At 40.0% G+C, this 26135-nt stretch overlaps 1 protein-coding gene across 1 annotated transcript in view; it reads right to left on the bottom strand.

Moving 5' to 3' along the window:
• Positions 1-3818: 3818 nt before the first annotated feature.
• LOC131682431 (ralBP1-associated Eps domain-containing protein 1-like) overlaps positions 3819-26135 on the bottom strand; it is a 37336-nt gene continuing 15019 nt past the window's right edge. The window contains exons 2-6 of the mRNA XM_058963887.1: positions 8806-9629; positions 8084-8747; positions 7850-8018; positions 7138-7790; positions 3819-5502 (exon numbers count right to left, since the gene is read on the bottom strand). Coding sequence (XP_058819870.1) covers positions 4951-5502; positions 7138-7790; positions 7850-8018; positions 8084-8747; positions 8806-9629 — 2862 coding nt within the window. The 3' untranslated portion in view covers positions 3819-4950. The remainder of the gene's footprint in view (positions 5503-7137; positions 7791-7849; positions 8019-8083; positions 8748-8805; positions 9630-26135) is intronic.

The following is a 26135-nucleotide window of genomic DNA, read 5'->3' as shown; positions in this document are numbered from 1 at the left end:
AACGAGGGTACCTGGGTACCCACAAATTGAAATGCTCATAATTATGGCTTCCTTTAACCGATTTGGACACTTTTAGATATTTTGGATTCAGGAACTCGTCCACTTTTTGATTCTTTAAAATAGAACCGGAATAATGGATCTGGTTTTGATAATCCGGATTTTTCGGAGTAATGTTCCAGTAGTAGGATATGATTTGTAAATTTTAATAATGTGCTAGCAATATGAGTATCAAAACTCTTCAAATTGTCTCGGAAGTCTGTTTTTTATTGTTACGGTACCCTATGGCAATTTGAAAAATGGAATTGGAATGGAATGGCCACTCACGGCCCCACGGGAACCTACTCCGGAATGTCCATTCCGGGGTCAAATCACCAAATGGTTCCATAACCACGAGATACAGCCTACTGATGCAATTCCAAGAATTTTGATACCCATATTGCTAGTATTCCATTGAAGTTCGCAAATAGTACCCCAGCACTGGAACCTTCTTCCGGAAACCCGGATTCCCGGGAACCGAATGAAGTAATCCGATTTATTTTGACCAAGTCCAAAAGTGGATGAGTTCCTGAATCCAAAACGGCCAAAAGTATCGAAATCGGTTGTATATTACCTTAGTTACGGGCAATTTAGTTTTGTGGGTACCCGGGTACCCACGTCGGCCTGTTACGTAATAAAAAAGTTCAGGAGCCCCTCCTCACTCCCACCCTTACTATATCAACAATATTATTAACCCAAAAGCTTGACTTAGTGAAGTTCTAAGATGTCACAAAGTTTCAATTTCCAGCTATGGATAAAACAGGAATTTAATTAATTGAAACTTAAAAAGGTACCCGGGTACCGCGTCGGACACACAACGGTTAATGCATTATGATTTTATTAGGACTGTTTCATAGTTCTTGCTGTTCTACCGTTACCCCCCCCCCCCCTATTTTGGAAAAAAATCATTTTTGCATTCATCGAGTTTTTCTGTGACCAAACTCCACAATCCGTAGCTTCGCAACCGGAATTCGGATCGAAATAAAATTGAATAACAGTTTTTGGGGACGCAACATTGTTCATTTGAGACTAAGTCAGTCATCACCGAGAAATAGATGCAACTGTTATTCTGAATTTGGATACTTCGGCCGGGGCTTGTGGAACCGTCGATGATGGCCAATGTGGCCTTTGAATGATTGGTGAAACCCAAGCAGTTGTGGCCACCTTTTCGAAAAATTTTCACCTTTTGGAAACAATTTCACCTTTTTACATTCATCGCAGTATACGTGGAAATCGGGGTTTGCTGCGTGTTCGTATTCATCACTCTGTAATTCCGGAACCGGACGTCGGATCAATTAGAAATTCAATAGTAGCGGATGGGAACGTGGGACCTTTCATTTGAGACCAAGTTTGTAAAAATCGGTGAGGAGTTCGCTGAGAAATAGGTATGACATTAACTTAGGGACATGGCAAGTTCCCAGGGGACATCAAGAATCGTCATAGGTGGCCAATGTGGTCAAGGTGGGGGTCATTAACGATCTAGACACGCAAATCCAAGTAATGTTGCGTACATTTGAATATGTATTGCATCATTCGGACATCATGGTGGTACTAGTTTATATGGGAATTTGCTGTGTGATCGTACTCTTCAACCCGTAACTCCGGAACCGGAAGTCGGATCAATAACCTATGGGATGGTTGTACCTTTCATTTGACACTAAGTTTGTGCAAATCGGTCCAGCCATCTCTGAGAAAAATAGGTGAGATTGTTTGACACATACATACATACACACACACATACAGACATTTTCCGATCTCGACGAACTGAGTCGAATGGTATAAGACAGTGGCTCTCAACCTTTTTCGTCCCGCGGCCCCTTCGTAGTCACTCAGGGTTGTTGTGGACCCCCACGGCCTAACATCCATGTTGTATACTGTCCAACTATTAGTTTCAGTCTGTTACAAAAAAGCTCATTCCGAAATAAATAAGCTTCTTCGCGGACCCCTGGTGACTACTTCACGGCCCCTAGGGGTCCGCGGACCCCAGGTTGAGAATCGCTGGTATAAGAGATTCGGCCCCGCGGGCCTCTGTTAAAAGGCCGAAGTTCCGATCGATTGCATAACCTTTCTAGATGAAAAAGGCAAAAAGATTTTTGACGTATTTTAAAGACTTGTTCTATAAAAAATGAAATAATACACAATAAAATAGACAAAACCTGAATATTTTTGAACAGGATACTTTACGAATGATTTTAGAATAAAACTATCCAATTTAATTATAAATCCAATTAAAATTAGGCATTTTTGAGCGATTTTAGTTCTGGGGTACGAATGTACCTCACAAAACCGTTTACGTATAGAAAAAGTCACAAAGTGTTGGAGGGTTAATAGTATAATTAACAATTTAATTTTTCTAAAGATGCCAAATGTCTAACTGTTTCTTGAAGAGTTAATTTTGGACGCACTGTTATATTGTAAAATTCTTTCGAAAATACTGAACCATCAAAGTTTCGAAATTACCTAAGTGATCTTGACCGTAAAAACAATTGTTTCACTTCAAAAGTGCATTATTTGAGAACGAGACTTTATAAATACAAAATCTAATTACGCTATCAACTCAGAACGCAAATGTAAACCCAAAAGCCTCGCAATTCAATTTTTTTACTTTACCCTTAGGATCATTTGCCTCTTTTTCGGATTAGAAATATTTCTAACACTATATGCGGGGTGGGAATCGAACCCAGGGGGGTTGCGTGAAGGCAATCGATTTACCAACTACGCTATGCCCGCCCATAATTCAATTTTTCTTTTTACTAAGTTTCAACCCCAAATAGTTTCTATAATGATGTGCAGTTTCAGCGAACGGTGGTCAGCTATTTTCGTCCGCGTCCCTTATCACCAATTTTTATACAGTGATTCATCAGCAGTGCTATCTTTGAAAATGAACCACCTTGGTTGTGCAACTAATTTTTTCCGATCTTTTTTTAAATGCAAATAATTAAGCAATCTTCATTTCGTTATATTTTGAATTGCACATATTTTGTCGTATGTAATTTTAAATGTACATGGCATTGTAAGGGAACACGTATCCGCCGGTTGATGCCAATCGAGCTGACATTTCTTTAGACTGAACAAACTAATTTATTTGTTTGTTTAGTGTTTATTTGACCAAATAGGAAACGAATCCACTGGCTCTTTAATGCGGGTGGGAAATACGCATGGTCTTGCCTGAGTGAATGACTTTTGAACTATGTATGAGGGTGGAGAATTGACAAATCGAAAGATCAATTCAAATCCAATTACACTATTGTTAAACAAGATTTGAAAGTCTTTTGGTTTAAGTAAGATGGGTAACAGGGGGTTGCAACGATCGATACATTGAAAAAGATGTTTGATAGACAAATCCTATCGATAAACGGCAATGCTGGCTGACGTGTTTTTTTATGGTGCTACGTCGAGTCTCTCGTCTACACCGATAAATGGCAAACAACTGATGGGCTAGAGGTCAACATTGAGTGCAATATTCGCTCAATTTCTTCAGTGGTTGTCTTAGAAATAGCCTAAATTGAACCGAAGGAATGGGATTTGCGAAACGTAGTTGCGGTTGACATTTGTCCGAAATTATTTTGAAACATTAAATTGTATGCCATACACTACCCAAATAAACAAACAACATTTTTTTTCTCAACAATTGATTGTATGTGATATTTAATTTTCAAAAAATGATGAAAAAACATCCTTTATATTCTATAATCAAAACCAAAACATTCATTCAAACATTTTTTTTTTGAAACCTGAGTCCAAAGCTTTCTTTCAATGTAGATAAATCATTTATCGTTACATTCCTGCACGAATTTTCTTATCATATATTTTCTGACAACGTTTGAAAACAGGACATGTTACATTCATCTTACCAGCTTAAGGTGACAGGCGATCCAGTAATAAACGTTTCTTCACACTATTTCAAACTACTGACTGCTCTACGGTCCAGAATTTATTAAACCAAACCTGTCAAAGTTCTTTCTTTCAGATTTGCAGAGAAGAGAAAAGCTATAGGATAAGAACCGATAATTAGTACGCAAATCTCTTCTTCTTATTAGTTCGTCTTCTGATTGATATTTGGCGGCTCGCTCTGGATAGTTTCCTTTCCTAATCACATTTCATCGGAGTGAAAAAATGTGATTTTTCCTCTTTCGTCGGGTTATTTGTTATTGTTGTTCGTTTTAGAACTAGAATATTTCTCGTTCATTCGTTCCTAAACATAATACTTTGTTTGCACTGACTCAAAAGTTTGAGTGTAGTTTTTTATTTTAAAAATAGGTTTAAATAGTTTATACATCTTTATAAAAATAAGTATCTCTGTGTTCTTTGTTATGCTCATTAAACAACCTCTCTATCAACACATTTGAAACATTTCCGTTCATCGAACCGTTTGCGATTTTTAGCAATCAACACAGTCTAAACTATCAGCTGCATGTGTAAGTGTATATTTTTCGTGTTGTACAACTAGGTCAATAAGTTGTTCCATATCAGACAAAAATGTGGAGTTTCGAGCACACTGATTTATTACTTTCATCAGTTGGTTGAGTACCTATGTAATATATGTAATCATAAAATTTAATATACCTTTTGCTCCTTAAAATAATTAGATAGAAAACAATTATTTTCACAAAGTAAAACAAGTTATCAACGGATCTGTTCTGTTTCCATCGATAGATGATTGAAATTTTGCGTTAAACTCCTTGCGTTGATCAGTTTTAAAAACTCACGAAAGGTTACTATTATATAAGATCGCTAACAATGCTTAAAATGGTTATTTTGTTTTGTTGATTCTCTACTAAGCGGGGAAAGTTTATCAATAGGGAAAGGCTATATTTGCAGCTGCATGTTCGTATCGAGGACAATTCACATGATAGCACATCAATCTTTCACATTCGGCTTATGCTCAAAAGTCAACAATTATATATCATGATCTCATGCAATGTGATTCTGAAGTCCAATGACGGCTCCGGGCTGCCCGCCACCGGTAACAATCACGGCACTCGCACCTAAGTTTTGTTCTTGCAGATCAATTTTAATTTTTATATCCTCCCGTTTCTGTTGAATCTGAAGCAATTCCTCGCTTAAATCACTACATATCCGCAGCAGAAGCATATTCTGTTCCTTCAGATGCTTCAGCACATCGGAACCATTGGCTGATTCGGTACCTTTGAAGCGCACCTGGCGCAGGTTGTCGGTTAGTGTCGAGATACGTTTTTCGTACTCAAGCGAGGACGATTCTACACTGCGCGACGATACCAGCGGAGGTGGGGGATGTGGTGGTGATTGAGATCCTCGTGAATGCTGTTGCTGTGGTTTACGGTACACCTCGAAGGCGCTATTGCGAGATACCGTTTGGAGCGAGGGTGGACCGGTGATCAGTGAACCGGTGACGTTCCCGCGGACACCCGTCGTGTGATGTGTGGCGGTTGTCATATTTCCACTGGCATCTAACAGGATCGTGGTAATGTTGTTCTCGGCGGATACCTGGCAAGAAAATGCACATTGGTGTATTGAAGACATTTAGGATGAAACAATTGTTGCTAGAGTTATACATATTTTTTTCTTTGCTGATTTATCAGTAAACTGCCGAAATATGATGTCTTGGTAGGAAAATATAACACGTGAACTTCATTGAATTGGATGCTCCACAAATGTCTTTTATATTTCGATTACAGAGGTTTTAGCCTTAGGATAATTTGCCTCTACCCCACAAATGTCATTAGAAATTAGAAGTTTTTTAAAGAGTATGTTCTGATAGCAACGTTAAGTAAAAAACAACTGTTTGAAATTAGTAAGCCACGGGAATTTTAAAAAAAATATATTTCTTAAATTTGGTTGGTTGGTCATTCGTACTCTTCAGCTGAGCCGGAGAAACTGGACCTAGCCCTGTTGCTGTCACTAACATCGGTCCTTCGTACCCTTCATTTGAGCCGTACAAACCGGACATAGTCCCTGCTGCTGTCACTAACATCAGTCCTTCGTACTCTCCAGGTAATGCGTGTCGTTCTACGCATAATTGTCCCATGTATATAGGGAATCCCATAGAACATGGGACAATTAAGTTTATAACGGTAGTACAAAATGGACATAGTCCCTGTTGCTGTCGCTAACAACAGCTATAAGTTCACAAAATTGGTGGAGCTCTGGTCCAATCTGTAAGGATTGTGTTAACCACGATGAAAGTTCAATAGATCAACTGAATCCCTAAAACCACACAACCCGACTTCGTCTCATGCAACACTAACTTAGTAACAGAACTAAGCTAGCGCCGGATTGACGAATTCCATAACTAATTTAGTTATAACGTTTGTGCTCTTCACAATTTGAACCTTAATGGAAAAAATATGGTTTACCTAAATTGCTCTCCACTATGGAGAAATATAGCATAGTGCATCTTGCATTGGCTTGCTAAACCAAACCAAATGTTTCGTTTTTATTAGTTCTCTTCAGTTTAAAATCAGCTTCTTTTCTAGCCGCACCACATGCTTGACTAAGAGTTTGCTTTAGGAACACAAATTGTGTCTCCGTTTTTGGAGCTAGCGTCTATCCGGCGCTTGTTTTGTCCTGACACTAAGTTAGTCTCGGATTGTGATGAGACGAAGTCGAAACGTAAATTCCATAAATAATATAGCTAAAATATTGTTTGTCCTAAAATGTAATTAGTTTAAGAGACACCTTTGGGGCCAATGGATCTGTCGGTGACGCTACATCAAAAAACAAATAAACATCATTAAACCCAGGAGCACTTTTTGAAATTCTGGAGGCATGAAATAAAAGTTTATGAAAAACGTAACCAGCATTAGATATTCGCGTGAGTACATCTAGCTGAAACATATTTAATATATAGCTAGAACAGTTGAATCATGAACAAAAAAGCACGTTTACAACTCAAATTCATTAGATGAATCATTAAAAATTCTAGGAGGGTCATTATAACACGCAATCTACAGAAATATATTGGTGCAATGTTTCATGTCATGTATAATAAGTATAGTTAGTATTTAATTTAGTCGTTTCGCATATGTACCAAAGTATATCAGCATAATGAGTAATTCGTTTCTCCGGCATTATAGCAAACAAAATATTGCCAGTTTTGCACATCACAGCCCATAAACTTACCATATGAGAACCACCCGCCACCGGTGTATTGGGAAAATGCGCGAAATCGGCAAACCCAGGTGCCGGAGATTGTTCAGACGTTGGCGTGACGCGTGGTGGAACCTCCGGTGGAGGTGGCATTCGCAATTGGTCGTCTAGCTGCTTTGATAGCCCAGCACTAGCTCCGCTGGCTGTATTTAGTTTAAACTTGTTCAAATCCAAGCTGCTGCTTCTTGTGTGGCGGTGTTGGACTGGTCGTGGTGGTGGTAATGGTGGTGGAGGTTGATCCTTCTTACTGGCACTATTTGCGAGGGTGCTCACAGGTGCCTGTCCAGTGATATTGTTAATGACACTATTAAAAGTGGCCGTATCCAGCGATGTAGCCATTGAATCTGCTGTTCCTGCCGAACCGCTGGAAGATGTTATACTTGGTTCCCGTTGTGGAGGAGGCGGAATGGCGCCGACTCCCTTCGATGGAGGCTTCTTCGGTTGAGGTCTCTGTATAGCACGAAGATCACCACTAGTCAGCGAATCACGTTGATTGGAGACCGGTTGTGGTAATTGTTGCGCTAGCTGTTTCGGACTAGAATCGTCCCGCTGAACGATCAAGATACCACCGGTTCCAACTGTCACATCGCTGTAGACTAGATTGCTATTGTCAGCCGCTTCTGCACCTGCGAAGGAAGAATAATCTAAGAACGATGTTTTTGGTGTATCAGCGTGTGCACCGTACCAACAGGTGTAACTCTCAGTGGTACTGGATGCAAAATTTGAGGATCAGAAACTATTGCCTGCGTCGTACGCTGCATATCAAAGTTGACCGGCTTCGGTCCGGGACTAGAGACATTGGATGTAGGAGATTCTGTGAATTTGGTCCATTCTTTACTGGATGCGTTCCATTCCTGGATGAGAAGAGAAATTGAGCTATATCCGATATAGATTGATACTTGATTTTAGAATAATTCACCTTATTTAAATTATTTGGCGGCGTTACCGGTTGTTCGTTCGAGTGCTTTGCTTTCTGCGGATGATGAGGAGGCGATGCCAGATTCGTTGGAGTTTTTCTTCCGCTAACCGTGTTTATTAATTTCGAGCTGTTTGTTGTGGATGAGATCGCTGGGGGGCTATCGGTGCTACCAACCGATACCAGTGTTACCGTAGCCGTACTACTGGCCGATGGCAGTTGATGATTCAGTTTGAGTGGTTCTTGATGCGACAGAATACGCTGGTACTCTTTCTTGTCGACGGTTACCTGGCTGCCGTTATCTGTATTATCATCACTTTCTAGATGTAGTAAATCAGCTTCCTCTGGACCGGTTCGCTCACGGGTGCTGTTGATGGATTCTGTCCCAGTTCCAGCGCTGCCAGCACTAGCACCTCCCGCCGACCCACCACTGTGCTGGTTTTGTAGGCCGCTGTTCGCACCAGGTAACAGCGAGCTTTGCAGTAAATTCGGCATCAAACAAGCAGGAAGTGTTGCAGGGACAGGAATGTTGTTCCGTCGCAAAACTACTAGATGCATGGCAGCAGTGAACTCGGCCAGATTAAGAGCTCCATCGCGCGTAACATCGCACATTTGCCAAATATGACGGAGTTCCTCAATTGGAATACGAGATTTTTCAAAAAATACCCTTAAAAGTAGTAAGATTTCAATTAGCCATCATCGATTATAAGATAATTTTTACTCACCTGGCCACTTGTCCGCTGACTAAACCATGAACATCAGACTGTATGGACCGAAATTGTTTCAGGTAATACTCTTTTTGCGTTTGTGAAATCTGATAAAAATATTCCAAATCAGCTTCCTGATCATCGTCACTGCTATGCTTATCGGATGACTCTTCTTCTGTGCCAAGTAGCTGCCTCTGTTCCTCACACACTAACCCTTGCCAGAGGGCTTGATTTGCCCAGGGACGCTCTGCAACACTGTTGGTTGGCGTAGGACTATCACTGGCAGTACTCCAAGCTTCTGGCGATCCACCGACACCACTGCTGTTTCCTCCGACTCCTCCACCTACCAGTCTACCTGTTCCATGGCCTTTCACTTTTATCACATGGTGTCGTTCGACAGAACGCAGCATAGATTCTTCGTTGTGATCTACCTCCGAGTCCGTACTGGGTTGATCTGAATTAGTCATATCACCACTGTTCGACACGTTATCCACCCTCTCGCGACTACTGCTACTGCTAGTAGTAGTCAGTTCGATGAGATCTCTGCCAATCTTCATAACCTTGTAGTCCGTCGATCGGCTTCCGTACCCGTTGCGTTCTGATATGGCACTGCTGGAACTGGTGATGCCTGCACCTCCAGATGAACTCCCTGACGGTGGTGGAAGTGCCGTCGGGGACTCTATCCAGCTAAACTGCGGCAGTGGAAGAGTCAACGTGGATGTTAAAATTTCCTCACGCAGGGGCACCGATGCTTGGTAGGCCGCTATCAGCTTCAGACATCCGTAAAACTGCTGTCGAGATAGGTGCAGGGCAGTTTGTGGAATTCCGACTAGCGAAGTTATCTACGAATTGTGGGAGAAGGAAAATAGTATTAGTTCTATGGCTGTTTCTTGATTTCCCTGTATGTTTAGAATCAACAAATGATGAATAAGCATCAGCCAGCAAAATGATACTGGATTGGACAGACTGACTTGAACTTATTATTGGATATAACATTCGAAGGATTTTTTTAAATACAGTGCCCAAAAAATGTGGCTCAATGGAGAACAGCGAATCTAGTTATGCAAACTAGGCTTGATGGAACTGTCAAAAGTCCAAGTCAGTTTTGGTTATCACATACATTTGAAGCAACATCAGATGTTGCTTCAAGTTGTTCTCAACCCCTATTCGGCAGTTTAAACGCCGCCACCCTCGTTACGGCTTGGAGGGGCAAATCCTCATTCTATTTTTTCAAAAAGAATCTAATGCCCATAAAGGACATAAGAAATATTTATCCACTATTTCCCATAAAGTTTGCTGGAACCGAATGTTCGCCTGGTTCGACTCGAACAGACCATACCGACCCGAAAGGGCTGCTTATCATTTCTGAGAGCCGGTGTGCTTGGTCAAGTCAAATAATCATAAGATTAAGTTCTGAATAATTAACTATATCTTAGGTGCCAGTCCTACGCTCCTTTCTTCCATACCCAAGGTCAAAAGAGTTGACAAAACGTTGCCTATGGTTACCGCAATCAATCCATTCTTCAAAATTTTCAATTTAAATCTCTCGTACGTGAAATGTAATATTCAGTGTTATAGCAAAGACAAATAATAAAGACGTAAATCGTACGAAGAAAGTCTACAAAATTTGTGGCTCAATTTACAATTTTGAACTCTGGTCCCTTCAGATTTGACCGCTCTCACCGCTAGATGGCGCTCGAGTTTGATGTTTCTGATGTTGAGAGTGTGCTGCGAAAAACGAAAATCATCAGCGCAGGCCAGGATACAGGTAAATACATCCAAACAATGTTTTATCTCCAAGGATGACGCTGTCAGATGAGAAAGTTGAGGAAATTTTGCGCTAAGCATTTTTGGTTCTCCGTAAGTGATATTTTGTTGGCATATCGTATTCTTTTTTCCTTCCTGTATTGAAGTTTTCGCTATTCTTTCAGCTTAACGAATTTCATCATATAGACCGTATAGTTTGCGCCAGATGCTGACGAGTTCCACAAATTCTACGTGGTTGAGCAATTGCATGATGTGTTGCTGGAAGTCAAACCAACACGAACCATGTAGGTTAGAGATGGTCGGGTTTCATTTTATTTGAACCGAACCCGACCCGAACCCGAGAGCTTAAAAATTGAAAAACCCGAACCCGACACAATCCCGAAATTATAAAATTTGAAAAACCCGCACCCGACCCGAGCCCAAGAATGAAACTTTTGTAAAACCCGAACCCGACCCTACCCCGAGAATTTTAAAATTTGATAACCCGAACCCGACCCGAACCCGAAAATTTTTAATTTGATAAACCCGATCCGAACCCAACTTGCTAATATGGATAATCCACCAAAGATCTCGAAGATTTTAAATTTTAGGTACCCTAGGCTCATCTTAGAATAGTAGAATCATTCAAATCTGAAGTAGCACCATACGCGTTGAGTTATATCTGCCTATGGCAAAACGAATCACTGGCGAGTAGAATCCGCATTTTTATTTGCTATTATTGAACGTCGACTTTGGAATGTTATGAGAAACTTACAAATCGTCGATATATTAACCGGAATGTAGAATAAATCGGTCGCTAACTCCTGGGGAAACAAAGAACTTAATGGTGACAGGTTCAAACAACCTTGCTCGTCGTACTTAACCAAAATTTCTAATTTTGTATCAAAAGCGAATTCTATACATTTCTTTTCTAAGAAATTTAAAACCATTCCTGCAAGGCAGTTTTGTATGATTTATCACATGTATTAAATTAGCTATGGTAATTGATCATAGCAGTACCACCAAACTTGTGATTTCAATATATGGGAATTGTGAAATCGTCCCTGGGCTACAACGCCCTTTTTAGTCAATGGTTACAGTTTATTTTAACTGCAAGCAATCTTTATCATAAATCAATTTGATTATTATTAAACTTCCATTAAAGCAGGTACAACCTATTTGTTGCATTTGACCAACTTAACAGTGCCCGCTTAAAGTTTGTTTGGGGTACAAATTTACCCCACAAAACCGTTTACGTTAATGTTTTGTCATGTTTACATAATTCCAAAGATATTATTATATATTTTTTAACATCGATACATAATTAACGAAAAACTTGTGTAAAATTGTATGTATTGAAATAAAACTATCCAATTTAATTATAAATTTAATGAAAAATAGGCATATTAGAGCGATTTTAGTTCTGGGGTACGAATGTATCACACAAAACCGTTTGCTTAGAGAAAAAGTCACGAAACCGTTATAGGGTTAATGGACAATTATTATACAATATGTAGAAAAAAGTACTACCATTAAGTGCACTCGCAACACCCACTGTTCAATTTCTCGCGACTCAAAACGACCAATCAGGAGCGAATCAATAGATTGGTTTTTATTGTTTCTACTTCCCGTAGATTTCTACTCGCTTTGCTTTACACTATTTGCTGTACGCTTTAGCTGTGTTTTACGCGTTTGCTCTGACCGCAGCCTACGTATCGGTTTTAAAGTACCTGTCGACATTAATACTTTAAAACAGAAAGTTGAACCAATATTTTCCGATAAATTCCTGTTGACTTGATTTATTACTAATTATCATTAAAAATAAATCGCAAAGAGATTTTAGATGTGAGACACCGAGAATTTCAAATTTGAAAACCCGGAACCCGACCCGAACCCGAGAAGCTTAATTTTATAGAAACCGAACCCGACCCGAAACCCGTCGGGTTCGGGTCGGGTCTGGGTTTCGGGTCTAAACACCCGAACCGGACCATCTCTAGTAGGTAGTGCGATGTTCCTGTGAGAAGTTGAATAAATGCTTTAAGTTCAGGCGAACAAATTATTAATTTGAATCCATTCTATACACGCATCTACAATGGATTGCCACATCTACACGGACCTAGTGTTATATAGTCAAAACGATTATATGCACCATCTTATTGAAAACGAAGACTATTCCGAGTTTGAACGAAACGGCGAAGATTAAAACTAATGAGCAGGTGACCAAACTCGAATACAGCCCTACATCCTACATACAAGGCGGTATTTTAGACAGACTACACTCTGGACAGCAAAGCATCTATTGGGCACGATAGATGGCGCATTTCAATGTTCATGATCATATCTGGAGGTAGAGTAGAGTGAATACTTCTTTAGAAATAATATTGTTTTACATTTTAGATAGGTAGCAATGAATCTATTAACATGACTATTTATAACTTATTCATAGATTGCGCGAAAATTACTTCAATTAGGATTGTTCACACATCGCACGAGGCGCCTGTTATTACGAAGATGAACTGATAATTGAGGGGTCGAAGATTTGTCATGCACCATCCAAGATCTGGGCAGTTGTCAGACCCGAAGCATTTAGTAATTTTGGAATTGTTTTTCTTCGGTCAATTTGAACTCATTGGAAAACGATTCTACCGTTGCCGCAAATCGGTCCAACAGGTTGTAGTTAATCAATACTTGCTACTCCAGCAGCTTGCGTTTATTGACTGAGTTGTGATAGCTAAGCACGGCGCCATCTTTAATAACAATGCTGACGAATCTGTCTGGTCGAACTTGGACGTTAAGCAGCTTTCACATTCGTGCGAGTTGTACACGTCCATCGTGTCCAAGGTTAAAATCATTCATTGCGGTCAAATAACACTGTTGGAAATCATGTAGTTCCTGGAGTTTTTTTGTAACGATGCTGATTTATTGCGTGATGATGTTGAAGTTGTCCATTTGCTATGTTTAACATTGGTGAAACGTATTCTTGCATTTCACTCTTCCGTAGGCTGTGCGAAGTACTTGTCAAATTATATCCCTGTTTTACTTTGTTCACTATTTGACTGAAAATTAAAAAAACCGAAATGCATTAAATAAGGAGAAATGTATGTTTCGAGAACAGTTGTGGCCTTCCCAACCAAAAATGGATTAAGTCCGACTCGAAGTGGTAATGCAATGGTACATCAGCAAACCGCTGGAAATCGAACTCGGTCCAGTGCGTAAATTCGCCATTGTGCTGTTGGAATATTATTCGATTTCCCCAAGTGCTATTTAAGCCCATATTTGCGTGTCCCTTCGGAAACATCGCAGGTTCTGTTGCAATTAATCACCAAATGTCCGATCAGCTGCTATTGTCGTATTGTGATGAACGAAGCTGCGCTCAGATTCAGTTCTGGAGGGGTAAGCCCTAAATCTTCAATACGACGCAGAGCCAAAAGTCTTACATAATTTAATTTAAGTACACGTCAAAGTACTTGCACTTTAATTACTGAAACGATTTCAAGTACGGTGCCTTCGTACTTACGCAAAATATTTTATTTATCGTCAACATGTACTTTAAATACTTTAAATGCGTACACATCGATATTAATTACAGTAAGTACTTTATTACGTACAACAGAAGTATTTTTAAATACTTTTATTATTTAATTTCATTGTACTCAAAATACGTTGGTATTTTCAATACGACGTTTTCAAACCTGCTAGTGCTTGTCCCTCGCAACAAACACAAACTGATCTAGCGTTGTAATATTCTCCGCTACAGCAGAGGTTGCCAACAATGCGGGCTTCAAGGTGGTTCGAATTCCAATTTCAGATCTTAGTAAATGAAGCTAGATACCTTTGCTGTTCTACGGAGTAGATAATGTTCCACTGTTTATTACTTTAGAAATATTCCGGTCATTTGTTGCGCCTATTCCGCATTAAGCACAGTTTAGGAATACTTTTTATTGAGATTTTTTCACGACTGTTATTTTCGTTTCGTCACCATTGGAATTTGAATCGCATTTTACTGCTTTGCACGACGCAAACCGCTCTTTTTTATGATTTGTTTATTTCTTGTTCAGTTTTTTTCATTTTAGTTTGTTACTTTTTGCTTATGGCATATTCGTTTTTGACAGTGCACTACACCGGTGTAGTCGGTGCTACACTCATTCAAACTTGGGTGTAATCAGTCTATCTCTTTCTTTGCACTACACCATTGTAGCACCAAGAAAAAACGAAAACGCCATTAGATACCTTTCGTTGAAAGAAAAATGAGTGCCCGTGTTTTGATGTCAGTGAAACGTCAAGATTAGATTTGACATTTCGAGGGACCGTGAGTTACTTATTGGCGAATCCCAGGAGGGTGTCACTCCTGTCATCCTCTATGGAGATATACAGTCTTTGACAGTAGTCAACATATGTGGGCCTAGCTGCATCTAGGCCCATGTCGCCTGTGCAATAGCATTGGGTTGTTTTGATTTGAACAAAGGCAGATGTTGGCTAGGACAAAATGGCTGCCTAGCAGGGGGCTGGCGAATCCATAATGAACCAAACATTAATTGCTAGTGGCACGGCCCTGGTTATAGTGTTTAGGCTATTTAGGATTTAAAAGTTAAGAGTTTCACATCTATTTGTAATAGACACCATTGCTTCTATTCTCCGCGCTCGGTTGTTAGCGGAACCGATAGCTGCAATCTATTTCCATATGCCTGTTTTTCCAATTTCTAAGCGATCAAGTCAGCACTGCCGAACACAGGTTTTGTCATTCTGTTTTTAACGCTTCGTCTAGACTGATTTTTTCGATCGCTTCAAACGAACACCGCAAACCAATGGACCCGAAATGCGTATGTCCTCCCGAGCACGCAAAGAATACTGCTACCAGCTGGAATCCAGGGCGAACATCAAGAAATTCATTTTTCATGTTCCTGCGAGACTTCCGCACTTCCCACTGCGAGCTGTCGGTAGTGGAAGTGGTCCGTCAGGGAGCTGCCGCATGGCGGACAATGAGCGGCGAACAAAAATCCAAGTATATCGCATTGGCGAAGGCAGTCCCGTACGTGTTCCGGACCAGGCGGTTCTTCGGCCGGCGGCAACTTGCACGGAGTGTAGTATGTCCTGTAGGTTGCCGCCCCATATCCGGTGGCATAAGGCGGGCAATGCGCAGGAAAAGCAACAACCGTCGCAGGAAATAACCTCGCTTTTTATGTTTTTTAAAAAAATTGTAAGTGGTGAATAAATTATTGTAAAAGTATTGTTTTGTTTTTGTTATCTGTAACTCCCTGTAACTACATGCATTTTATCTTTCCTCACATGGATCCATTTTAACTGGTTTGCTTTCATCCTCATTCTAGTTGCATATTCTCTGAGTCGGGGCATGCGGATTAAACCGTCAAACCCGTCAACCAAGGGAAGGGCTTTCAAAAGCGTTGTATCATATTGAAGCAAAAATGGGCTTCCGCTCATTATGGGCAGTGATGCAAATGCTTATCACATGATTCGAAGCAGCCCAGACATTAATCAGAGAGGTTCTAATCTGATGGAGTATATAGGTATTCCAAATCTACATATGCTGACTGTCCAACTTTTGCGCGGTTTGGGAGAAAGAATGCGTTAGACATAACGCTTTGCTCTGAAAGCGTGTCGCATGAGTTGTGGAAGTGACTGGTTCCAAATTAAACTGAACCGGCTCTATTCGGCTCTGAATATATATTTTTCAATCATCTTGATGTCACCCTAAATGTGATAACATTTATTAATCCTAAATTCACAAACTGGCAGCTCTTTGTGTAAAATTTGACGACTACATACCATTAGAGTGACCATATCAGGCGAGTAAAAACCCAGGACAATCGAAGGGAGACTCCCGTTTTCGCTCAATTGACTGTGCCTTCTTCGCAAGGTTTCGGCAGTAAAAAGTTCTGGAGGTCTGGGAGAGCTGTTCTGTTAGAAAGTCTTTCGTGGGAATTCGATCCCCGAGCACTTTTTGGATTTATACACACGCAGTTCTCGCTACACAACCTCTGCTGTTGTTGGAGAAATCGACAATCCTGAATTGAACGGATGAGATGAAATACTTTGAGATCGTCTGTGCAGGACCGGCAAGGAGTTTTCAGCTCTAAATACACGTGATTGAAATAAAAGTAATAAAACAGAAACATCAATGGTCCCAAGTAGCTTCCCTATACTGTAGCTGTCAATCTCCAATGACAATCATTATCTCTCGATCTGAGAGGTAGGATCGAAACAGCTGCAAGACCTACCGTTGATTGTAAAGTTTCCAATTTTATAGATCGTTATATGAAAACCGGCAGATAGGTTGGTGTAAATAGTATCAGTTTAACCGCGATATTCCATACTCCCTGTTATGTAGGATGCTAAACTCGGCAGGTTAATCGCTGTTCAATGTTCAGGCGTGAAGCCATGTTAATTGTGGATTAGGTACTTTTTTATTTCGTTCATTTGACACGGCTCAATGCGTTAGCTTATCTGAGCCGTGGATCTTTTACTATTTACAATAGATGGAGATGGCTTTTGGTCACGGTTTTAGCCAATATTATTTTATTTGGTCTATCGCCTACGTTTCGAAGGTCATCTTCAGGGCATAAAACGGTTACAATAATATCATAGTCAAGTGATTTTGAACATTGAATCTCAAAACGCAACACGCTACTCTACAATAAAGGAACCCCGCGCACATCACTAGCAGACTGAGCTAGTGATGTGCGCGGGGTTCCTTTATTGTAGAGTAGCGTGTTGCCTTTTGAGATTCAATGTTCAAAATCACTTGACTATGATATTATTGTAACCGTTTTTTGCCCTGAAGATGAAGGCGTAGACCTTCGAAACGTAGGCGATAGACCAAATAAAATAATATTGGCTAAAACCGTGACCAAAAGCCATCTCCATCTGTTGAAAACAAAGTGGTCGCTCTTCCAGTTAACTATTTACAATATGTAAATAAAAGGAATAAATCGAATTTTATTGTATAAACAACATCAACTAAATCACAAGCTGCAGCTTAGGCACCAAAGAATGGTGGAACAACAGAACCGCCATACAGCATGTCCGATTATTGTGATGCGCATACTACTTCTCAATCAACTGCCAGCACCACCGACAATAAAGTAACACGGATACATGATCGTGGCAAATACAAATTTGTATTTGATCGTGATCTATCGAGATAAAGCGGACTGTGATCCCCAAGCAACAACAGGCAATGCAGCTAATGGATCTCTAACAAGAAATAAGATTTTTACGACAAGTAACAAATCGCATACACAAGATCAACATCACAAGATCACCATCAACATCAACTAAATCACAAGATGCAGCATGTGATTTAGTTGATGTTGTTTCATTAGAGGTTTTTGTACATGGTTTCCCATAGTGTGTCTGCTTGCTACAGAACCAGCACGTGCGGGTCTGTCTTTCATATGTGCACAGCGTGATTTAAGATTTAATTACCTCTTATATTTTGAATGGAAAGTTCAGGTATGAAGGAATAGGGTTCGTTCTCACCACACGAATACCGTTGGAAATACCTGGAAAAAAATTCTTCAGGTTTCAAACCTAACGAATCCCACCATTACGTATACTGATGGTATGATGGTTGTAATGAATTTATTAGTAGTGCGCGGGGATAGATCGTATACACGCACATCAATACTATCATCGTCAATATAAACGGTATCTAGATTCTAACATTGTCGTGCTCAACGACGTCTTGCATGTTGTTTTACATAGCAAAACTTTCTGCCATGGCCAGTTTTAAAGTTATCAGTACAGCATTACGAGTGCGGTGGAATTGGATGACAACGACTTCCGTAAGTTAAAACTGCATTTGCACCTTTAATAACTGTTCCACCTCGAGAACACTAGAGCGAATTGGGCAGTGTTTAAAACAGACGGCCACTATATTGTACCGAAAGTTGTACAAATGTTGCTGGGGCGAATGAAATGTCTTGAAATAAAGATCGATACCGCACCGATGAAAGTGCTTCATTGGTCACACTGGCTTGGGACGACTGTTATTTCGATTGCTGTGCTCATATCACTGGCGCGATTTTAGCTTCCGATCCGATCGAGGTGAAAAAGTAGATTGAGTAGGTAATTGTAGTGACCCTCAAGTGGCTTCATAACCACCAGCTCGGTAGAGCGCTCAACAAAGTTATTCCACGATTGTTATTGATGTTTCGCCATTTTCCTTTTAAAGTAATGGATTTCCAGTAAGACGAAAAAATGGCAGTAGCAAGAGAAAACAAGAAATAAAGTTACGAAAACTCGGTCTTCTCAGAGGTACCAAAGGAATTTCTCGCATACGGACTACAGCTCATTCATATGCAACGTATATACGAACGCCTCTTTTTCTTTTCAATTCCCATATAAGAAAAGGAAGTAGAAGGATACATAATGAGGCACTGAGAGATTAAAAAAGACATCTCATGGTACAACTGGGAGATTCGGATGAAGGAGAAAACCCAGGCCAAATCAAGTATTTTCCGCGAATTCCCAGGACAGTTAGTGGAAAACCAAGACAAACCAGGACGTACGCTCACCCCAATACCATGAATGGAAGCCCCTACGAAAAAGCTTGTCCGCTTCGTACTGTTTTATCCAGTCTTCCCATGAACATCGACAAGTTTGCACCGTGTACAAAATTTCGTGCACGCGTTCAACCTCAAACATGCTTTGCCTTTGTGTACAAATTTGCATCGACCACCGAAGGCAAGCGAACGATGTGCAAACTTAGATTTAAACACCGTGTGCGTACACAAGAAAGGCAAGCATAAAACAGAATGCGTCAACGCTAGTGATGATGAGTGAAAGAAAGAGAAAACTAGTGTCAAGATCCTGTGTGTACGAACACCGCGTACGTACATGGGGTTCGAATGTGCAGACTAACACGTGCACGCGTTTTGGTACGCATTAGCGCGCTCGTGTTTGCACACGAAATGTGGGTATAAGATGAGCACAGAACTAGAGCGAACATGGTGTTCTATGTTCATTTGGGAAGACTGGTTTTATCAACTAGGGAAACCCCTTTATGGAGGGCTGAGTTTGAAAAAAATGAAAAAGGATATGAGAAGACCTCGGAGGCGGCATAAGCTTGATGACTCCAGGCATTTCAGGTCAGTTCATTGTGCATATAAGAAATGTCTTATATCTGCAGACCAGGCTGGTTGGCAAAACCCATACACTGATGCCTCTAGTCTGAACGAGGCTAACAGGTTAAATAAAATTTTCTCAAAATCGAGTGATTTTCAAACGAACTATCTTTCCCGTGCTGTTGCAAAAGTGATTCGATATTCTGTTAGATTTAATTACGAAGGTCAAGCTATGAAGAAGCCAAGAGTTATAGGCCAATCAGCTGTAGTTCTTTTCTTCTAAAAGCTTATCACATCAGGAATGTTAGCTTAGTTGAATATCCACTGCACAAAATTGATTATAAATATCAGTGTGAGACATCCACGATCACTCTGCTTCACGATGTTGTTTACAACATTGGAAAGGCCTTCACGCTCAAGCAATTTAGCTTTTGTGTATTCCTAGATATTGAGGGTGCTTTTGACATTGTGTCCTTCCAGTTTATTCTGGAATTACTGGACTGTGTATCTGAAAAATCTTTGACCTTATGCAACAAGCATTAAGAGCTGTCGAACAGTGGTGTCGACAAGTTAAATAATCAGTTCATCCAAACAATACTCCAAAGGTTTTTTTCGAGAAGAAGCGAAAAACATCTGGAGTTCGTCCCTTCTAGTTCTTGAACGCTGAGCTACTGTAGGTGAATCAAGTCAAGTACATTGGAGTTGTATTGGATTCCAAACTGAACTGGTCTGCTCGCACTGAGTTCAGAGTCAAGAAAGCTTGCATGGTTTTCGGGCAGTGCAGACGACCTTTGCGAAGATCTGAGGTCTCAAACCCAAGTCTACCAACTTGCAGAATTTTAAAAGGATTGGTTTGTTAATAGATTTTCGAAGGTTCTTCGTAGATTCACTGTCACTCGTAAAAATTTCAACATTTAGCACTGAAAATTACGAAAAATTTCAATCTAAAGTTGCGTTGTTGTACGGAAAATCACTGACACTAACCGCCTAGACTAATACTCTATATATATATATACCAATTTTGTTTTTCACCACAAAAACCTTAACATCTCCTCCTTTATGCAAGCGTAAGATCTGCAGTTTTTATTTTCAAAAGTATGAATTCACTAGTTTGTTGGATGACAGGTCCTACAATTTCTATTTCGTTGGACACATTTATTTGGATTGATTATTTTTTTACGTCTGTGCATTGGCAATTTATTTAATGCGTATAAACAGTATCATGAACTTAGTAATATCATTTCAAACAAAATTAAGTCGAAATATACCATTATTAATGCTTCGCTGCGTTTCACTCAAAAACTGTCGCCCATATTAATAATATTTAGTTCGTCTCAAATCTCAATGTCTATGGCACCGTCCAGTGTGGTCGAAACATCATGCCTTCCAGATCAGTGGGTTCTTTAATTGTATAGCTTTATAGTGGAAATTCACATTTTTCATCATTAGCTTCTAAATATAAACGCTATTTGTGAAAATTACGTGGAAGTTAAAGTTCAGTTGAGACCTAGTACCTTATTTGTTTTGTTCCATTCGGAATAGTACGTAAATATGTATAAATATCGAAACTATAGTATACTTGGATTCTCACTTGATAACGAAGTTATCTTGATCTACCACACACTTCTAATCATAATGGAAAGAATAATTGTCCACTCACAGGATACTCTTCGGTACAGGAAATTGCTCCCATTAGACAGAGAAACTCAAATCATCTCATAGATGTAGTTCAGCGATATTGCTCAGTATTTGGACGTTTTTTTATATCTCGCGCAATGTAATCAAATAACCCTATCTCCAACACGGCTATAGCGAACCAATATGCACCATGTGTATAGCTACACGTATACCCGAATAGATCACACGCCGTTACAGTGCCACGACATAAAAAGCAAAAACCAGCGGAAAGAACCGCACAGCAAAAAATAACTATATAGCTATTTACAATATCACACTAAATATCAGTAGAGGGAGATAGGCAAAAGGGGGCCCCATCAGTCGCGCATCACAGCTTACTATAAGAAAAACAACAACAGTAAAAAATCGCACACACCAAAGGTTGCAACATTGACCCGCCCGCCCGTATCCCTGTTCTATCCTCCACTTCACTCTGGGCGGTAAAACTGATCTGTCACCATCGTATCCCGTTTTGTCGCTGCTGTGAGTTTTCCCGTCACCATTCTTTAGCGAGAGCTGGCTGTGTGGATTCCTACCAGATCATATGAATCTATAAATGCCACGGCTATCAATAATTAGTAATAAACAAATGTCCATTAGATTTGTAGCTAGCATGTATAACATTGTATATAGTTATCCGATCGTCATATAACAAGTGGTATCAAATTTTATCGAAACTGAATCTCAATTGATGTGAATAAAAATGTATTCTTGCAATGAAGGATAAATGTGTTTGTTGTAACAACCATATCCCCACGCGATTTCGAAAATATAAATTTCGTCCCGCTGGTTCGGAATCTCTCAAAAATTTTATTCCACTAGTCCTTAATCTACAATCAAGCCCTAAACTACCCTTTTTTGCAATTGTGATATTAACGCCAATAAGAATATTTGTAAGAAAATCATTTTTTGTGTTTCGTGATGTTTTCAAAAGCAGGATTAATTTCGCAGCTATCTGTTCTATACAAAATTTGTCTAATCCTTCGTGGAACATATAAATATTTGAATTTAATTAAGACAGAGAAGATTGAGAATAGCCAGTACATAACGGACTGCAACGAGGCCGAAGAGGTTCGTTTAAAGGAGATCTGGCGTTAGATCACTACGCGCACGACAAAACAACATGTTTAATAACCGTCACAACAAGCGCAGAGACCGCTCTCCACGATCCCAACACGCCGGAGAAGCGCATTTAACCTATAATGATTGGACATGGGCCGAGGTATCACCCGACGGAATTCACGACCTTCATTTATCCCTTGTCCCACGAAATTTGCCAATTTTAAAAATCCTCTGACAAGAAATTCTGAAAAACTGGTTGAAGCTGCGGTATCTTTCATAAATATCACATTTTTTTATTATAGAGGTTTTAACCTTTAGGTCATTCGCCTCTTCGGGTTAGAAAAATCTCTTATGAAAAATTTCTAACCCTATGTGCGGGGTCGGGACCCGAACCCAGGTGCGCTGCGTACAAGGCAATCGATTTACCAATACGCTGCGCCCACCCCCCCCCCCCCCCATATCACATTCTAATACCTAAGTGTCCGTCTTCTCGTTACCCGGAATGGAGCAATGCGAAAGAACTAAAACTAATGTATATATGTGGGAACCTGGTACGATTTTTCAGACAAAGCAGTTAGGAACTCCCATATTTTCAAGGAAAATGCTTTCTATGCTCCATCGAACAATAAATCTCCTCGGAATGCCGGAACATGAAAGACCCGGGACTCATGGCGATCTTTAATCTAGTGCTGAGCAATAATGCGTACATCCTCTTAGCGAAAATCATGAACCGCTGCTTAGATTTACACTACTTTTCTTCAGCATGGAAAATAGCGAAAGTGATACCCTTACTAAAACCTGATAAGGACCCTACCAGCCCTGCTAATTATCAGTTTGCTATCGTCACTCAGTAAACTACTCGAGCGACTAATCCTGGACCGAGTCCTCGAGCACGACGAGCGAAACAACATTCCAGAACAGTTCGGTTTTCGCAAGGGCCACTCGACAACGCACCAGCTAAAGAGGGTGATGAATACCATTGACCGGAACAAAGCGGTTTCCAAATCAACAGCTATGGCATTATTGGACGTTGAGAAGGCTTTCGACAACGTGTGGCACGACGGATTGATTTACAAATTGTATCGCTATTACTTTCCCATCTATATCATCAAAATAGGACAGAACTACCTGAACGGCAAAAAATTCCACCTTTCGCTATTGAACACCAAGTCAGCTGCGTTCGATATCCCCGCCGGAGTCCCACAGGGCAGCCTGCTTGGCCCAGTGATGTATAGCCTGTACCTCTGATTTCCCTCGTCTACCCGATGGCAGCCAACTCTGGTTCTTCGCCGATGACACCGCTATCCTATGCAAGGGCAGAAACACTAGACACCTGACAACGAAGCTATAGAACTGTCTCGCGACAATTTCGGAATACATGCGAACATGGAAGATCCGTATAAATGCAGCCAAGACTCAAGTAATATTGTTCCCACTTAGTCTCTCGCCGAAGCACGAAGCCGATTGCAAAATTATAGTAAATGGGTTCCCCATGGAATTGTCCAATGAGGTGGTTTACTTGGGACTCACCATCGACAAAAAGCTCCTGTTTCGTTCTCACGTCGAAAAAATAACAAGCAAATGCAATCTTCTCGCGAAAAAACGTATCCCTTGATAAACCGATGGTCGCCGTTACACCCGCGCAACAAACTTGCTGTGTACAACCAAATTATTTTGCCCGTGATAAAATATGCTATGCCAATATCCCGAGCAAAGTCCAACATCAAAATTACAGCAAATAGGCAACATATTTTGATATCAAGCATCAAATTGAAATCTTATTTTGATATCAGTTTAAACTTTTTCAGATATGACATCATATTTTGATCTCATTTTGATGTGCTTACATTTTTAGAAAAAAAAGTTTGTTTCTATTTCTTTGACAAACATCAAATTGATTACTTATTTTGTTATCAATGAAATATTTCACCATCTCAATGAGTTTTCAATTTGCTTTCACTGATAGCATAAATAGTTTTCTGTTTGATGTCGTAGTACAATTTTTCTGCTTTCGATTTTGATCTTTTAACCGTTAAAACGACCAAAATGATAACAACCTGAGCAGTCATTCCCTAATACATCACAACATCAAGTTTAGTTCTCAATTTGTTATCAGACTCTGCTCGGGATGGCAACGATGCGCAAATACCCACAAAAATAAATTACAAATAGTGCAAAATAAATTTCCAAAAATCATACTAAATCTTCCTTGGAACACTAGAACATCTGAAGTACATCAGTTACCAGGAATTACCACAATACATGAAACAATCAATGCTGTGAACAATCTAGTTCAACAAAAATGTGCTACTTTCGAGTTCGAATTAATAAACACTCTGTACTATAATTAGGTTAAGTTAGTTAGTTTTTGAGTTTAAGTTCACTATCACAACTATTAAAAGTTCATCCACTATCAGTCACTAACAGAAAATGAAACCATCCACCAACAAAGCTCATCAAAGATGAAAAGCACATGCTAAATCACCTAAACTTTAATATTATACAAAAATGTAAACCAAAACATGAATAAATGAAATTTAAGTTAAAAAAAACCTCCTTGGAACTGTAACGATGTGGGCATGATAGGTAAATATAAAACCATAAGCTTTGTGGGGAAAATATTTGCAGCACAGCCTTTTTTATAATCGCCCTCACCAGCGCTATCACAATAGATGGCATCGAAGCTATGTATTGCTCTCGTCATCTGATGAACGTGACGGTGATATGCGCACTACAATGCTTAACGCGAGCATCATTGCTGTCAGATAAATTTGTGTGTTTGAAGAATACTCATTATGCTTATATACAGTATTAATATTTCATCGCGAAACGTCTATCGTTTGAATGTGAATCTATCTGGAATGCTGTTGTCGCCGAAGAAGGATCCTCAATTCCGTATGTTCCGATCAAAGGTTGAATCGAATACACAATGTAGGTCCTAGCCACCAGATGAAATATTGTTTCTCTTGCTAATCCATCGACGAACCGGTGCCAATAACCGCGTTTTTCAGCTTTCAAGTTCTTCATTTGCGTTTCCAACGTCGCGTATATTCGGAAAAAAATCGGGCGATCCGACGTTCAAAAAGTTCTTATAGGACCTATTCTCGTACAATTCTGAGGACTCTGCGCACAACAGAGTTGGAGATCGTCCACTGTTGTTCGCGCCGGGTACACGTTTCGTCTGACCTTTAATCGCAGTCTAGAGAATCAAGCCAGTCAAAACATTGTACGCTTCCACCGGAGGAATTTCTTGTTTTGATTCAATTGTTTCGATATAGTGGACGCGTAGCTCTTTCAATCAATGAACACGCAAATTGTAGCGAGCTCGAGTACAATGATAAATCTAACGTACTGGCCGAACTGGTGGAGTAGGCATTCGTTTCATTTCCATCGTTTTCAAGATGGTCATACTTAAATTGTCGCGAATATCATGTAGTAAGATACATAGGTTATCATCGTGAAGAAACCCCATGACATACCGTGTGAGTATAAAGTCTTCTAGAACCAGTTGAGCTGCGATGTACGTGGAAACAATGTTAATAAGTCTGTCTGTAACTCGAACTTAACGAGCCACAACCTGGTACCGAGTAAAGGTTAATCCGATTGAAATAATAGCTCGTTTTGATGCACAGAAACACTCCTGCATAGTGCTTTCTCGGCCCTGGTGGATACTTTTAAAATAATGGAAGATCTACGTCTTAAGTTATCCAGATTTTAGACAATGTAAATGCATTGTGAAAAACTTAGGAAAATAATAGGACTGAACTATAGAGACACTTG

Source organism: Topomyia yanbarensis, chromosome 2 (assembly GCF_030247195.1).
Source record: "Topomyia yanbarensis strain Yona2022 chromosome 2, ASM3024719v1, whole genome shotgun sequence".
Taxonomy (NCBI): domain Eukaryota; kingdom Metazoa; phylum Arthropoda; class Insecta; order Diptera; family Culicidae; genus Topomyia; species Topomyia yanbarensis.
Note: the sequence above shows the minus strand (reverse complement) of the source record. Positions and strands in the feature narration are given on the sequence as shown.